This window comes from Ochotona princeps, chromosome 14, assembly GCF_030435755.1.
Source record: "Ochotona princeps isolate mOchPri1 chromosome 14, mOchPri1.hap1, whole genome shotgun sequence".
Lineage (NCBI taxonomy): Eukaryota > Metazoa > Chordata > Mammalia > Lagomorpha > Ochotonidae > Ochotona > Ochotona princeps.
In genome coordinates, this window is record NC_080845.1 from 45,758,966 (window position 1) to 45,775,979 (window position 17,014).

The following is a 17,014-nucleotide window of genomic DNA, read 5'->3' on the forward strand; positions in this document are numbered from 1 at the left end:
CCTGGCAGTGTGGCAGCTTTAGATAACACCAGGTGAGTTTCCTGTGTATGGAATGGAATCGTTCAGTATCCCATGAAAATCCCCTTGTTGAGGCTGGTATTGTAGCACTACAGATTAAATAGTCAATATCCAGCATCTCATATCAGTTACTGTTTGAATCCTTGCTGCTCCACTTCCCATCGAGCTCCCTGTTAATGTGCGTGGGAGAGCTGCAAACACTGGCCTGAACAAGGAGACTCCTGCCACTACGTAAGAAACCTGGGTGGAGTACCTAGCTCCTGGCTTTAGCCTGAACCATCAGATGGAAGACCTTCCTCTTTCCCTCTCTCTTGATAGTTCTGCCTTTCTACATAAATGAATAAAATCATTATAAAATCATAAATTTTTAAAAATCATCTTGATATGCCTTTGTGTATTGTCTCTTTAGGATCCTCAGCAGACTTAGAGGAGCACTTGTGTACTATTCAGTGTGAATTGATTTGGTAAAGGTCTTCCTGTACCAGACGGTAGACTCAAATCTCCTTTCCCATTTTTCTTTCCTTTCTTTGCATTTCCCATATTCAAACTTTGCATGTGAACAGACCGTGTTGATTCATTGATTTCAGCAGGCCATATTACGAGCTTTGACTAGTCAAGGTTGCCCTGGAGCTTTTAGAGCTGCTCCTCTTTAGAGTAATGGGATTCTTCCAGTCTCTGGATAGGATTTGTGGCCTCCCTTCAGAATTATCTTCTTGGTCAGCTTCACTAACGTACAGCAGGCTAAGGGGCTACTGCAGAGGAAGATGTGTTAAGTGTGTGGTAAGTGTGCTACTATGTGCTCATGGTATTTTATCAAATTTAATGTGACTTCTTAAACTTAAAAAATCATAATCACTTTAAATGGCTCAGTGAGTAGATTGTAATATTGTATTAAGGTAGTAAGATTTGTTCTTTGATTTTCAGATATATGACACATTTTTCTATTTTATGTGATTCCTTAAATTAAGGTTCATTCTTGACCACTGTGGAAAGGCAGCTGTGGGCAGCAAGCCCAGGTACTGAGTCCATGGGGACTCAGAACTTCTTAGTGTTTTCTGGGTAAATGCTAACGTCAATGTCTGTCCCCGAGTCATTTCCTTCCTAGATTTGCAGCCTCTATGGAGTTGGCCGTTCTACTGCTACTTAAGTTGCTTGCACCATTTCATCTTTCTTTGGAGCTTCTGCTCTGCTGGCTTCCCCTCTCCTACAGAGCAGGATTCAGGGGGATTTGAATAGTGTCCTGATGAATGCGTTCTCCCTCCCTCCCTGCCTTAATCCCTTCCTTCATCACTTTTTAAATCACATCTCTGCTAAAGTTAAATTATCAACTAGAAAGGCATTGCCTTACTGATTCTTGATTTCCTAGTGAGGCTCAAACTTGAATGTGCACCGTCAGCAACATCATTTGGAGGGCTGTGGAGCACACCTTGTATCACTGCCTTATACTCCGGCCTTGTCAGTCATTCTGCTGCTCCTCTCTTGAAAGAGGTTCTTCTGGTTTTGTTCACTCATGCACCCTGGCAACATATTGCTTTTTAAGTTCCTGAGTCAGACTGACATTGGCATGAACGAGAACTCTGAGTTGTGAGTGGGTAGGCCTTTAATGCAGTGGAATGCCTGGGTTCAAGTCTTCATCATTGCCCTGCCTCTAGTTTGCTTGTAATATGTATGCAGAGGGGGAGCAGCAGGGGATGACCCAGGTAGTTTGGTACCTGCTCATGTCAGAGACCTAGATTGAAATCCTGGCTTTTGGGCCATTTCCCATTCTCTCTTTTTGCCTTTATTTTTTGAAATTGCCTAAATCTTAATTGTGAAGGATGGTAATGCAGGAGGGTCATATGGGTGCCACTTCTTGCTATTTCTCTAATCAGGACTTTAAAACACTCAGCCCCATCTGAGCTAGGACATACCTTTTAGTCTTTTCCAACACAGCATGTGAGGAAGCAAGTTGATTGAATGGGATCCTAAGCAAGCCTAATCGAATATGTATGTATTTATAATTTATCCCCTTGCATCTATTTTTCCTTTAATTTGATTGCTTGCTTCCATCTCCTCTAAATTAATTCCCTCAGTGTGTTATACCTCTCAGCTCTTGTGAGAGATGTATGCTACGGTACCACTTTCGACAGGTTTGTGGAGGTTGGGGGAAGTAGCATCTTCTAATCTGCTATATATTTACTGAATGTTAAATTAGTTGCTTCACAGATGTCATTTTCTTCAACCTTGCCAGCCTAGCACAGAAAATAAAATTATTCCCATTTTGCAGATGTAACAACAAGGTTTTGAAATGTTAGTTGTTTCACAAGGAACTATAGCTGGGATTTAAGCATTGGTCTGACTCCCAAGTGAGAATACTTTAATGTTATCTGTCTTTAGGATAAATGCAGTTAAGCCTGAGGACCGTTAAGCATATCTACCTGTATTTCAGTTTTCATGGAATGTGGTTGTCAGACCTGACAATGTACCTGACAGTAACGAAACAACACACGGTGGTTGTTTTCCAAAGCACCGAAATTTATTGTGAACCAGTTGGTAAGAATCTAGTCTTATGCTTTCTTCATGCATGGCACAGGTAAAAATGATGCTGTTCTCACCTCTCCAGTGCTGAAATCCAAATAAAACAGGGCATTCTGTCAAAGGGTAAAACATTTTTCTAGTGAAATGTTGGCTTAGTAGTCAAGAGAACTTTGTCTTAATCTTTTGCCAATCCATTTTACCAAGTGTGAGGGATTGGCTCCTGCTTCTTGCTTAGAAAGAGTACAACGGAACACCCCTCCCCCTCTTACTTATCTAGTGTGGAAATAAATAAATATTATGTGTAAAAACCCATTGAGCACCGTGGAAGATGATTCTATGTAATTTTAGTATTATTTATAGTTCATTAGGCTCCTCAGGGTGTCACCAGGGGAAGATAAATTTGTACCCTTTATCCCATATCTTACAGTATAAAAACAAGGTATTTTTGTTGTTGTTTGTTCCCGTGAAAGCCTACTACGATTGTAGCTGCAGAGAAGGCTCACATCGCAGAGCCAGGACCCTGTTCTTCAGCAGCTTACCCAGGAGGATCCACTCCGAAGATGAGCGTGCCCCTCATTTACATAGCTCCTGGCTTGGGATGTGGTACACACACACACACACACACACACACACACACACACACCCTCCATTCTCAGCCATCTTCTCTGGCTGCCCAGCTGTTGACTAACACCACCACATTCTGGCTGCTCTCTGCTTCTTTCCCTTTTCTCATCCTGATCTTCCCCTTTGTTATTCTGGGTTGACTCTAGGGGGCCTCTGTGTTTCCCTCACTTGTGCCCTGTCCTGTTCAGTTCTTTTTTGCTCTAAGGCATCTCCTATCCTGAACGTGTTCCTGTTGCTGCACTCCTCCCTCACTTAAGGCCTCAACAGGAATGAGCATATTTCTGACCACTTTTAAAAATTAGAAGATGGATAAGCACTGCTTTAACTCACCGGTTGCTTTTTGTTTTTTTCTTCTTCTTTAGGTTCTGTGAGTATAAATGTGGCCCTTTGAGGTCTTTGCCGGGAGTCCTATGGTAGAGAAAAGTTTAGGCTTGGAATACCACCCTCTACTCAAAGTACAGACTGAGCAATTGAGTAGAAGTGAAGTGTGCACCCACCACTTAGCTCATGTGCTTTTTTTCAGTTTTTGTATTCGTTTATTTTGTAGCAGTGTTTCCCGTGTATCTTCACCTTCATAGTGTTGGGTAATTTGTTTAGTTCTCTTTCTGTTCTTTCACACAGGGTCTTCTGGCTGCCTCATTTTCAAATCCATTTCACTTAGCTGTCTTCCTGAATTCTTGGTGTTCTCTGAATGGTTTTTCTTCTTGCTGCTTGACATTGTGTCATGACTGAAGTTAGGCTAAGGTTCTGTCCTGGTTTATACAGCCATGTCCCTGTGGCTTCAGATGGGTCAGGATTTTTTTTTCTGATTATCTCTATAAAAACAATTCTGTGTACCCATTCTTCCCGGTGTTGTTCTCATCACTTGCCTGCCACTTTCCACATAGCTTGTCTGGAGCCACCACCCTGTACACAGTGCTTCAGTAGTGATCTGGGCCTGTCGCCAGCTCAGCTGGAGCGCCTGGAACTGAGGTGGCAGTCTGCTTTTTTTTTTTTTTTGGCTGTAACTGTCATGGTGCCTGTTGGGCAAGTGTGTACCCCAGTGTTTAGTGTCTCAAAGTGAAATTGAATTTCACTCAGACCCTGGCTGTGTGGGATGCATCCCTGACTCGAGAATCCCTTTCCTGGGTGAACTTATATTTCTTCCTAAATTCTCATTTTTGCACACTCTTTCTCCCTTCTTTGGTATTGTCTTTCTTTCACTCACCCTTCATTCCCATTCACTGTCATGTAGCTTTGAGCAGTAGTTCTGTTTTTCTTTGACATTTTTGCTGTCTTTTCAGAAGTCTGGTCGCTAACAGTTTTTATATGCAGTGTTCATAAACAAGGCAGGAGTGTGTGTGTGTGTGTGTAGGAAACCTGCCATACTTCCTCTCTACCCCCACAGAAAGTATGTTTTCTGGAAGCCCTTTTGACACTGAAGTGAATGCCCACTGGCCCTCCCTGGCTGAATTCTCCTGGGAGGAGAGAGAGAGGCCTTTATGCTTGTTGTCATATCTTTTGTTTCTGCTGATTATACACAAAGTAAATTGTAAATCGCTTTCTCACACACCACGATTCCTTTGAGGTCAGTACCGGAGAGTAGATCGCACTCTGGGGACTCCAGCGTGTCCCTTTCAAGGCTTCAGCTTCCTGTTGCAGCTCCGGCGGAGTGAAAGTTAGCTCAGTTGTAGACCATTATCAGCCTGTAATTAAACCTCTGGCACACTGAAATATTAGCTGAGCAGTTCAGTATTTGTCTTTGTCTTTAACTTTAATCTCTTTTTGTGAATATAACTTGGAAAGCAAAATATCCGAAGATGTAGAAACAGTCAGAATGAAGTTTCCCTAGTCTTAATTGCCATAAGCGCTTTGTGAAATGCCTTGTGGAACTATGTCTTTAGAGTATGGTATAGAATCAGATACTAAACGCTGGGATGAAGCAAAGCGGATAAAACGGGATTCCTCCAGTCAGTGCAGAATTTATATGACAAACAGTGGTTAGGTACAATCCAAATTTTACAATGGAGTAGCAATAGGGAGGTAGACATTTAGATCTGCTTCTCTCAATGTTTGATCACATATAGGAAGCTAGCTTACTTGGAGGCTTTTCAGTTAATAACTGGACTGAGGGGTGCCAAATTTCAGCTATCAGCCTCTTTTAAAAATCCTTTTGCATTTTCCTTGGCGTGTGAATTAGGGAATTGATGTGACGTGCTTTTTCCTTTTAGGCAATATTCCTGTCTCATCATTGATGACACAGGTTGAGGTGGATGGAATTTGGGGTATGGTACACATGGCACTTTTGGTTTGAATCTCAGTGTCCTGTCCCTTCAAGTGTGAAAACCCACTTTCAGGACGTTTCTCTGTTCAGAAAATCTCAGACTGTAAATTGGAGAGGGTCACCCACTTCCCGGCTGCTTCCTGTCGCAATTAGGATTGTTGGAACATACCGGTGGCTTGCCACCGCTTCCTCCCCACTGACACAGACCTTTTTGTTTCCTCGCAGAAGCCCTGTGTTTCTAAGGGTCTGAAGTTGTAATTGAATGTAATTGTAGTTGTTTAACTTTCTCCGTTCCTCTTGAGAGTGTTTATAAAGTACATTCTGTGACTGTGAGGATAAAAAGGAATGAAAAACTTAGCATTTGTGACCTAGCCAAATACTATTAAGGTAAGTAGGAATTTATTCTGTGTACGTAAACTGGGGTATTGTTTACACTAAATGTGCAATGCAGCCTACTAGCTCAAGAAATCTGTTTCCATCGGCTAGATAGTCACGTTGATTGAGGTCTCATAGGAAGCTTTTTTGGGGGGCTTTCCTTTTGATACGGAATATTCTAAGATTGATTTTTATCCCTTTTGCTTGTATCGCTCCCTGGGGAGAATTACTGGAGCAGAACTCATTAGTGCCCCTCCATCTGTCAGCTGAGAGCTGGAACCAGCATTATTCCTGTGTGTGACACAACACGAGTGCGCGGTGTCTCTGCTCTTCTTGCTCTTCAGTTTAGAGGGTAAATGCCCTTTGCACTGCCTGTCGTGTCCTACACTAAAGAGCAAGCAGTAGGACTTAATTTCTGTTTTTCCATTGGCACCTGCTTTGTTTGCTGTGTTGAATTCTTTGTAATTTCTTTCATATATCAACAAATACCTTTGAAATGAATGTCAACTAAATGTAGTTATTGTATTATTATTTTTTTTTAATGTGAAAGACAGGGTTAGAGACAGATGGAGAGAGACAGTAAAAGAGACCTCTTATCTGCTGGTTTACTCTCCAAATAGTTGCTGCCTTTCAGGCTTGGCCAGAATGACACCCAGGAGCCTAGAACTTGTTTGGGGTCTCTAACATGGGTGGCCAGAGCCTAAGCACTTGGATCATTAACCACTGAGAGGCGCAATAGCAGAAAGCTGGATCTGAAGCTGTGTAGCTGAGACTTGATACTGTTCAGTGATAGTGGATGCTGGTGTGCCATTATGTTTCCCTTTTTGAGTGAATTTAAACATTTGTTCTATTTTCTTTCCTTCTCATTTCATAATTTGAATCTTGACTTTGCAACTTACACCATGTGACTCTGAGCTAGTTGTTTGTTTACTCTCAGCCTCACGCATGTTGAATTGTAAAATACAAATGCTCATGACCAGTAAAAGGGAAAAAAGGGTTAATCTAAATGTGTGTGCCATGTGCTGCTTGGTATATAGACGTCACTGGTGATACTCATGTGTGAAGATTGCTTATTCACTTTTAAGGCAGATGATGTACTGCCCATTTCACCTTATGGACAAGAACAGAAGGAAAATAGGAAACCAGCAAAAAATGAAAGAGTTGGGCCCAAAAATGTTTGAAGAGTTGACGGAGTGTTCTCTGAAGTTAGTGATACTCACATGTGAACCTGGAAGTTAAACTTACTGAAACTTGTTAAAAGACAGAAGAGAAAACACCTTCTTAGGTGATGTCCTTGACTAAAAGCTGACCTCTGAACAAAGAAAACATGAATTGGCACAGGTGATTTTAATTGGAATTTTAAAAATCAAACTGAAATACCCAAGCAATTCTGTGATATAGAAAGAAGAGGATGTGGTGTGATAATGCTCAGTTGAGGTACAAGTACCAAGAGTCAGTACATATGGACAAATACATGAAGGTAGTGAAGATAGAATGCTTTTTGAAAATGTTCGACTTAGATTTCTGCATATTGAATGCGATTTTCTTAGTTTTTGTATTTGGTAATTAAAGGGAAAAAGGTAATTAGTGTCCAGTAGAGACTTTTAGGATTTTTCCCTTTCAGTTTTGCCCTTCCATTGCTTCGCCCCACGCTCCCACCCCCAGATCCACTGACTGTACGGCTGCTCTGTGCTGCATGCTTTGGGTGCAGAAGGGAGCAGAATATGTGTGCATCTTTTATTCTCAGAACTTAACCTCTTGATAGTCAATGAACTTCATGTGTATGATATTTACAATGGACTTGTCACCCATGTCAAGCCCTGAGGGCCTATTTTAGACCTACAAGTGGGAGGTCCATTTTTCTGCCCAGGTCAAATGTGTGCAGTTTCCCAGCAGCCTTCGTACCCAGCTTCTAACCTGGCCGTATTCCCTCAGGTTCCACTGGCATGTGCTGGCAGAGTGCTGGGTGCAGACTTTTGCCCAAACCTGGAGGAGCCAGACCAGAGGCTGGAAGTCCAGGTTGGAGTCTTACTGTTTTATCAGCTGTGGGTGGTGTGGCAGACAGTGGTGCCTGAGGGTCATGCTGGTGTTTAAATGCCTTCAGGAACAGGTAATCATTCTGGCAGGTGCAAAGAAGCATCAGTATCACATATGTTTAGCAAAAATATTTTTTCAGGATGAATTTTCCATAACTGGACATTGTTTTGCTCATCCAAATGATATGTACTGTGATGGCCTAGGGTGGAGCCTCCAAAGGTTGATTACCTAGATTGATAAAATGTGAGACCTTATTATGTGACTGCATGATTCTTGTGTTTTCGTCTCTGAAATGGAGATTTATCAAAAAAGTTCATCCTGTCTAGGAGTTAGCACTGTGCATGACACATAACAGGCATGCAGATAATACCAGCTTTTACGTCATTGACCCTCTGCTAACATGGTTATCCATAAGAGTTGTGCTTGCTGTGTTAGGTCTCTCAGCTCAGAAGAACAGCAACCACTCAATAGGGTGGTTTAAGAAACGCAGAATTAAATGATGGTTACGGGAGACTTGTGCACAGTGCAGTTTTTGCAGAAGTATTGGCTTGGAGTCCATTTCACTTTGGACTTGAGGCATTAGTAGCAGTTCCAGATATTACAAATTAAAAGTATAAATATGGCCTCTTAGATAAAGGTATGTCATCACTTCCATTTACCTCTTTTTTTTTAAGGGATCCACTTATTTATTTGAAAGGCAGAGAGTAGAGAGGAGTGAGGGAAACAGCCAGGTCCAGGCTAGACAGAGAACAGAAGACAGAAGCCTGGAACTCTTTACTGGTCTCTCCCATAGGAAATAGGAGTCCATGTACTTGGACCATCATCTGCTGCTTTCCCAAGTACGGTCACAGAGAGCTGAATCAAAAGTAGAGTAGCAAAGACCTTAACCAGTGCTTCAGTATGGTGCACTGGCATCACCAACAGTAGCCTAAGCCTCTGTGCCACAAGGCTGGCTGCCCATTTACCTGCTGATATTTAAGGGATGTGTGGACAGAGGCTAAGGTTTTAACATGTATGACATCCCTTAGCATGAGTAAATGCGTGCTTTTGTGTTTTTAGGGACTTGTGTTTGGAATTACTTATAAAAATTCTCAGGCTTATTGGATGAGCAGAGGGTTCTGCTTTAAAACATTTTTTTTTACTGATTTAGCCACCCATGTGAGCAAAGAAAGAACAGTTTTAAAAATTGACTTCTTCACAGTGGGAAGTTGCCGTCAGGGGAGGTTTCCATTTTTACTGTGCTGAAGGGTATACTATCGCTTGCACACCTGCTCTTGGCCTAGGGAAGACCACCTGCATGCTGCTGTGCCCCAAGCTGATACTGTCTAGTTGGTGAATGGCTGTGATACAACAAAAAAGCAGGTGTGACACATGTGAGCCATGATCATGGATTTCCTGGTTATAGAAACTTAACAGCTTGTGGGTGACACTTTATAATGGCAGTGCTGGAGGAGGTTTCATACCAGAGGAAGAGAAGAGTCTAATCCTTGGCTTTTTTGTGTAGGGTGAGTGATGTTTTTCAAACCCATTGCCTGCAATGATGGTTTTGTTATGGGTGATTGTTAGATAATTTGTGTTATGATGCACGAAGAAATAGTTCTACAGATATGAGAATGTGAAATAAAGCAGAAAGAAATTGTGAAGCACGAGTTTGGCTTACCAAAAATGTGTATTTTGAAGTTTCAGTGAAACTGATAGTTAAGTAAACAGATGTGAGGGTGACAGCTTAGCATGGACTTCGCAAGGAGGACCAAGATCCTGGACATTCATGAGGCTGTCCACTCCGTAACTCATCTTGTGACATTGTTGTGGTGTATTGAGGAGAGAAGTTGAATCTGTTAGAAGATGGTCAGCTGGGACAGGCGTTCAGCTTTACGGTGAAGATGCTGCTTAGGATTTCGGCGTCTTAGAGTGTCTTGTTCAAGCGTAGGCTTTGTTTCTGATTCCAGCTTCTTACCAATACACATTCTGGGAGGTAGCAGACAATGGCCCAAGTAGTTGAGTCCCTGCCACCCAAGTCGGAGACCCGGATTGAGTTATTGGCTCCTGGTTTCTGCTTGGCCTGGTCTCAGCAACTGTTGATATTTGGCAAGTGCCAATGGATGGAAAATATTTCTGTCTCTCTGTCTCTCTGTCTCTCTCTCTGCCTTTCAAATAAATTAAATATGTAAAATTTTCTAAAAAAATTGGCAGCCGTGGTGAATTGATAATTAAGTAGAACCACTTAAATTGTTTGTTCCCCTTTCTTCTTTAGAAATAATGGTATATACTCATATTGTGCCAGTCATAATAAACTTGACACCTAATATATTTTTCACCAGCGAATAATTCCAGGAGTATTTTTTAACTTAGAGTCTTCATTCTTGCCACAATATTTATTCTGCACTTGCATACTCTTTCTTCCCCAAGCCTGTGTGTGTGTGTGTGTGTGTGTGTGTGTGTGTGCTTTTTTGTCTAACTCTGTTGTAGAAGCTCACTGCTGGCTTACCAGAGCCATGCATCCACACTGCCTGCGTCTCGGGCTTTCCCCCAGGGCCAGGCAAGCTGACCACCAGAGGATTTGTTGTGTGGTTCCCTTGGTTCTAAGAGGAGTCTCCTCTGTAGTTCAGCTTAGGATCTGTCATTTATTTGTATCTGTTAGGTTTTTGTTTGTTTGCTCATTTGTTTTTTTACGAAGGATTTTCTTTCAGACACACACACATTCCTACCTGACTTACCTTCATTGTGTTCTCACAACTGGTACAGTTCCTTCCTGCTCATTTTGAACCCTTGTCTTTTAACCCTAACATTTCAGATTTCTTAGCAGGTTCATGATTTAATAATGACAAGATTCTCACACTCTTCCATGGGTGTATCTTTGATTTTGAGTGACTGTCATCTTTCAAGTCTGTGCAGGACTTGATTTTCCCTAGGGCATCTGCCATATTTTTGTACTAATACACTTGATTGAGAATAATCACTGGAAATAAAGACTTTGATTCAAGCTAACTTTATTGAGCAGCATTTGAAGTAGTGTGAAAGTGGGTACTCTAGCTAGGGAGGTTAACTGATCACAGCAGCGAAGAATGGCAGGATGTTTTTATACAAATACCTTCTAGGAAATGGTTTTTCTAGTTTAGACCTCTTTTAATTGGTGGTAAATATTTTATTTTTAATCAGAGAAGTGCCTTGGTGCCTTAGTCTGTACCTCCTCTATTGTTACATTCCACTTAGCACACTTCTTTTTCTTGGTTGGGAATTTAAGATGTGAGGTTTGACTTGATATTTTTCACCATTGTAGTGCTTAGGAAATTAGAGTAAATAATGAACCAATATTTCAGTACCATATTAGACACAATTTACTGTGATGTTTCATAAACCACAGACTCCTTTCTTCTGTGAATGCATGAAGGTTCACTTCTTTTTCCAGACATACCGGGGTGCAAGTGTAAATTTCCATAAAATTTAAATGAGGTGCTTCCTGTAATTAATGAACAATTGTGGCTGCTCTCTGGTCTGCATTGTAATTAACCGTGATCAGGCTTGTTTAGTGATGACACTGTTCCTGTAATAATTTGACAAGCTACTGTGAATTTGCCAGGTTATTAAACAACCTGCAGCATTCACTTATGGACTCACAGGGACGAGCTTGGCTGCTGCTCCTGGTTAAATGCAGCGGACGGGTGAACCAGAAGCTGCCCGTTGAAGTCTATCGATCACTGTGCATACGTTCAAATATCTGTGATTTTGGAGAAGTTAATTAATGTGGTATTAATTTTGTGTGGGGTGTTTTGAAAACTTTTTATTGCATGATAAACCTCCTGGGACAAAGCCGGTCATTTTTATGAACTCAGAACGAAGCCAGCACATTCTCTGTATTGTTAACACCATTATTTTCTAAACAGACCCTGACGTTTCTCTGAACAATTTATTAAAATGGGTATCATTATGGCCCAAAAAGGAAAAATCTGGTTTTTTTTCCCCCAAATCCATCTACAGTATTCTAAGTTATAACTTCACCTCCGTGTGTGTGTGTGTGTGTGTGTGTTAAAAATGACAGATGACCTTATGCTGAACAGAGCCATGTCACAAGTCGAATGATCTAAGTGGGTTGGTAGCCTTCCATCCTTGGTCACCAGGGCACCAGTGCCCAATCCCTTCTTTCAGGTTAAGAACTGTTCAAAACGTTACTGTCTAGTTACTGTGGTGTCTTTCATTCAGATGCTGTTTATTGACTAAACCGCAAGGATTCCTGCCCAAAGTACCAGGCGGTCTAGGCTTGACTGATTTCGATTTTCTAATATCAGCCCTGGGGTTTATTTGAAAAATGTACATACACTGCAGCTTTAACAAGTCAAGTGACTGCATGTTTTTGACCGTGGAGTAGAGTATATCTGAAGATCATTAAAGCTAGGGAGAAGGGGGAGGGTATAAGTATAGTAGTCATTGTACCATTTCAGAGTGAGTGTGTGAGTATGTGTGTGTGTGTGTGACACATGGTTTTTGTCTTTTCATCTTCTCCAAGAGCCAGAAAGTTTCCTGCCGTTCTTTTCCAGCTATTGACAAATGATTGCCAGATGTGAGATCTGTGCAGTGCTTTTCCCCTCAGCAAACCTGCAGCGATGGGATATTTGATTCTCCCTTGCCCATTTCATCTCCTCTCCACATCTGCCAGGGACACACAAGCAATACATCCCTACATGAGAGTTTAAAGTTTACGCAGCTCCTTTTCCTTCTCTGATAAAGTGTTTGGAGACAACAGAATGAGGACCATATGACGCTCTCCTCTCTTCACTGTATGAAATTGGTTGTTTATTTTACTTATCTACCTCTCAGTAATTGAACTCTGTATTTTAGTTTTGGTCCGTGGAAAATTTGATGTAACTGGGAGTGCGAAGATTTTGCTATTGTCTGCTAGCTGCAAGCATGCCACCGTTGCAGCTCCCCGCTGAGCGCCTCAGTTATGGTCAAAACTAGGCTGCCGGCCTCATAGGGCTTCCCAGTAGACTCACGTTCATAAGCAACTGTTCAGTATGAAACACCCAGCAGAATTCAGAGGTCATATAGGATTTTAAAGTCTTCTACGCAGGGCAAAATTCAGCTTGTTTGGCCTGATTTATTGACCTCATGTTTGTGTCCATTGCCTAAACTGATGCGGATGAGGCCCTAGTTTTAATCACAAGTAGCACATAAAAGAGAAAGTACACTGAGCTTCAGGGGCGTGTGAAATTAGCCCGTGCAGGCCACACACATAATCAGTAACACACACAGAAGCCTTTTGCATCTCCCTGGGCTCTGGATTGATACTGATTTTTTTTTTCCCTCATCTCATCTCAGTTTGAAAATATTTTCCAAAATACCCATATAGCTCTTGTTCATACTATAGGGTGGGCTGACACAGGTGGCCTCTCTGTTTTCCTATTACGCTTTTTGGCAAACGGAAAGGCCCCTTATTCCCTGAATAAGATCAGCATTTTTTAAAAGCGTTTAAAAAATAATCCATAAAATGTCTGCCACATGTTCTCTAGTTTATGGAAATGCTTTCCAAATTAGATCTGTAGTATTGGATTCTTATTGGAAAAGTGCTCTTGTGTTTACTGTTTCTGCTACCTTCCGAAGCTACTACTTGTGAGTATGTGAATATGTATGCAAAGTTGTATGTGAAATTCAAATGTGGAAGTTTAGTTTCTCAGTGTCTGCGCTGAGGAAAAAATTATATGTGGGTTTTTTGTTGTTGTTGTTGTTATTAAAGAAGTAAGTAGCTGTGCCCATTCAGAAACAAAATAAGGAAAGTGTGATGTCTGGTTTTCAAACAACAGCAATCAACGAAAAACACACACACAAAAAAACAAAACTGAGGAAAAGATGAACCCTACTATGCCCAGGAAAGGGGAGCACATGGTTTACCACAAGTTGTCAATGTGTTCTGCCTTTCTGTTGCATGCTGTCATCAACTAGGATCAGAGGTAATCACAGTGGAGGTGGAAGACATTCTTTTCACACTGTTCACTCTCGCAATGCAAGGCCGTGATCACAATCAAGGAGGCTAAGTTTAAACAACATCCTACTGCAAACTGCTCAACAACAAGCAATGTCTCTGTGGAAAGCTCTGTATTATTCCTGCACTTTGACATTCCCCGAGGACTGACGCCACCCTAGGTCCTCAGTGGATGCCAGTGATTGGGAAGTCGGAGGCAAAGAGCTCTTTCATAAAACAACAAGGTTAGGAACTCCTGTGGCAGGAGCCAAGTTCCTGCGAGTTTAGATCACTTCACATAATTTGCCCTCGCGAATGCGTTGGCTGGTTGCTCAAGCCTTCCTGCATGTTCCTCTCCATGGTTACTCGGGGAAGCAGAGAGGTGCTGAGCCGCGGAGGTGTCATCCGGCCCGGGCACCTAGGGAACGTCCTTCAGAGGACGACTTGTCACCAGCCGTCAAAGAAGAGAGTGGCTCTGTGGTCTCTGAACATCTGGCAGCGCTGCACAGGAAGCTGAGGGGGTGTCATTAATTGTGATGAAATAATTTAAACCATCAGGAATAAATGAGGCTGTTAAGCTAAGTTCAGATTCCATTTGCCAGGCACATGTGTCTAGCAGCCTGTGTGCAGTTAAAAAAATTGAATTATATTAGCTCATGAGTAGAAGTGAAACAGATACTGTAAATGAAACAAGTTGCTGTCTAGTGATGACATCGTGTTGAACCGCTTCGCAGAGTTCCACAGTTTGTAGGATCAATGTATCAAAGTGCTGTGATAGTGAGGTTTTATATAAAAGCATTCTTACTGTTAGGAATATAGAAAGCATCAGCATTTACTGGTACACAGAGTGGATGGGTGATTGGATGGACTGAAGGAATCAGGTCAAGGGGCAGGAGATGCTATGCCAAGCTGTACTAACATACATCTCACTACTCTTAGAAGCTTGGCTGTGAGTACAGCCTCTATTGCACTTGCTATACATATAAGCTGCAGGTGGGAGAGCATGCTTTTTTCTGATAACTGACCGTGGATGTGCCCTAGATACTTGGGACACATCATGTTCTTTGTGAGTAAAGACAACTGCATTGGATATGGATTAATCTCACACAAAGGAATGTCATTTTAAAACATTTCACCATCAGGGAACACTGATTTCACGTGAACTTCAGACGCTGTGGGAAGAGACAGCATTCATTTCTTTTCGAAGGACAGACTTGTGGGTTTGGAATGTTGAGGCAACGCTGAGGTTTTGTGCACTACACTAAGCCATGGTGTATAGGTTCCAAAGAATATTTCTATAGTAAAAGTGAGTCCTCTACACAGAGCATAGTTTTCAAACTTGAACTTTAACAGTAAACATGAATTGGAAAAATGAGACTGCTTAGGTCCTGAAAGCATTTGAGAAAAATCATCAAAGAGGTAATCCCCGTGTCAGAAAAGAGATACAGGCCATATCTTAGTAGTCGCGAGCTCTGGCAAGCTTTGGACGCCAGCCTGTTCGCTGCTGATGCTGCTTCTCTGCTTCCTCGTTCCTTACTCCCTTTGGCTTTCTCTTTTCCTCATCTCGTAGCTGCCCTATTACTTCTTCTCCTCTTTGTCCCTGTTTTCTTTTTCTTTATTCTTACTTTAAATTTTTAGTTTTACACTTGTTTCCCTTCCCAGCCAGCTCTCCTTCTCCATCTTCTGTAGAGGCGAACTACGATCATGTTTTCACTTATCATCTTAGAGTCCCTGTTACTAGGGAAGAGATATCCAGGATTTCTTAATCAGTAAAAATCAGGAAATTTAGGTTGCATTTTTTAACTTAAAGCTGTGTGGGGATTGGTGGATTGCTTTTAAAGACAGTGAATGGATCTTGATTAGTAGTTTAAAAAGGAATGTAGAATACTTACAACTCCTGCCTTCCCTGGATGCTGAATGAAATTATTGGTGAAAGCCAGCCAGAAGTCCGGGGCTCCAGGTTAGCTTCTATTCTGTACTCGTGACAAAGGAAGAATGTTCAGATTGAAACATTGGGTTTTCTAACTTCAGAATCACTTTGAAGTCTAATAGAGTAACCAGTGCTTAGCATAATTCTTCTGTATATTTTTATCATTGAATTGCTTTTTCGTTGATTGAATTGGAAGCCTTGAGTTTTTCAGTGCCTCTTGGTTTTGTGGAACAGATTGAAGAATGTAGTGTCTATAATCATAAGGGCATTTGGCCTAACACATATAGCTAACACTGAAGGTTATTGTGATTAAGTAGGTTTTTAGTCACTTATTGTGGCCAGTCAGAAAAAAATTAGGATTTATTTTTTAGGAAAATTCTCATATTTTGACTATTGAAATGTTTAGTTTAAAACAGTTTTGTACTCTGGCCTATAACAAGGAAGTCATGGTGACTGTAGACAGAGATGTGTTTTGCTTTCTGTCTTACCTTATATTCTGCATTTGTTTCTCAAAACAAATAAGAAAATGAGAGTATGTTTACCACTTGCGTGAGGTTTTCTTTTTGAGGTGCATTTGTAAATACATACTGGAGGGGGCATTAGTAAAACAATCTTATGAACTAAATTTTTTTTGCACTTTTAAAGGTGTTGGTGTGGTGAGAAGTAGATGGTCTTACGTATTTTCAATACCTTTCTTATTTATTACACTGTTGTTGCGCATAATGCTGCTTAAGCATTAAACTCATGGATTCTTGTACCTTGGTTTCTGTGATTTAGGTCCTTTATGGGCCAAATAAACTTAGGTTGAATTGCCTGAGGACCTAACTACATTCTGCATTCACTCTCAGTATGAATGTTTCTAAGAGTAAATTTTCTGTAGATTTCAGATGACCAACTGTAGGTTAGCTGTTCATGCCAGTGTTAATGTATCAAATCTTAAATAAGATGCTTGTGCTGGCTTTGTGTAAGTTCCTGAGCAATAGTAATACCATAGAAGAGGGAAGAGAGTAGAGCAAAACAGGAAGTATTTTGATCCTTGACTGGGATCTAGAGAATTCCGTGTTTGTTTGGGCGTCTGTACATGTGCAGGAAATTGTATATACAAACACATATAGCTCATATGGGTATATATTTATATGTCTGTAAAAATAATTAGTGATGTTCTGTTGCGTTGTCTTGCTGGAGCTAGTCACAAACAGTAAATTATGTTAGGAACACTTAGAACCCCTTTTCCTAGCCCTGCAAAAGAAAAGCTTTTGTTTGTGAAGATAATGAAATCTTGTTTTGTGTGTTG

At 41.2% G+C, this 17,014-nt stretch overlaps 1 protein-coding gene across 1 annotated transcript in view; it reads left to right on the forward strand.

Moving 5' to 3' along the window:
• BNC2 (basonuclin zinc finger protein 2) overlaps positions 1 to 17,014 on the forward strand; it is a 432,023-nt gene that overhangs the window by 170,476 nt on the left and 244,533 nt on the right. Inside the window, exon 4 of the mRNA XM_058672661.1 lies at positions 7,733 to 7,816. Within this exon, the coding sequence (XP_058528644.1) occupies positions 7,733 to 7,816 (84 nt within the window). The remainder of the gene's footprint in view (positions 1 to 7,732; positions 7,817 to 17,014) is intronic.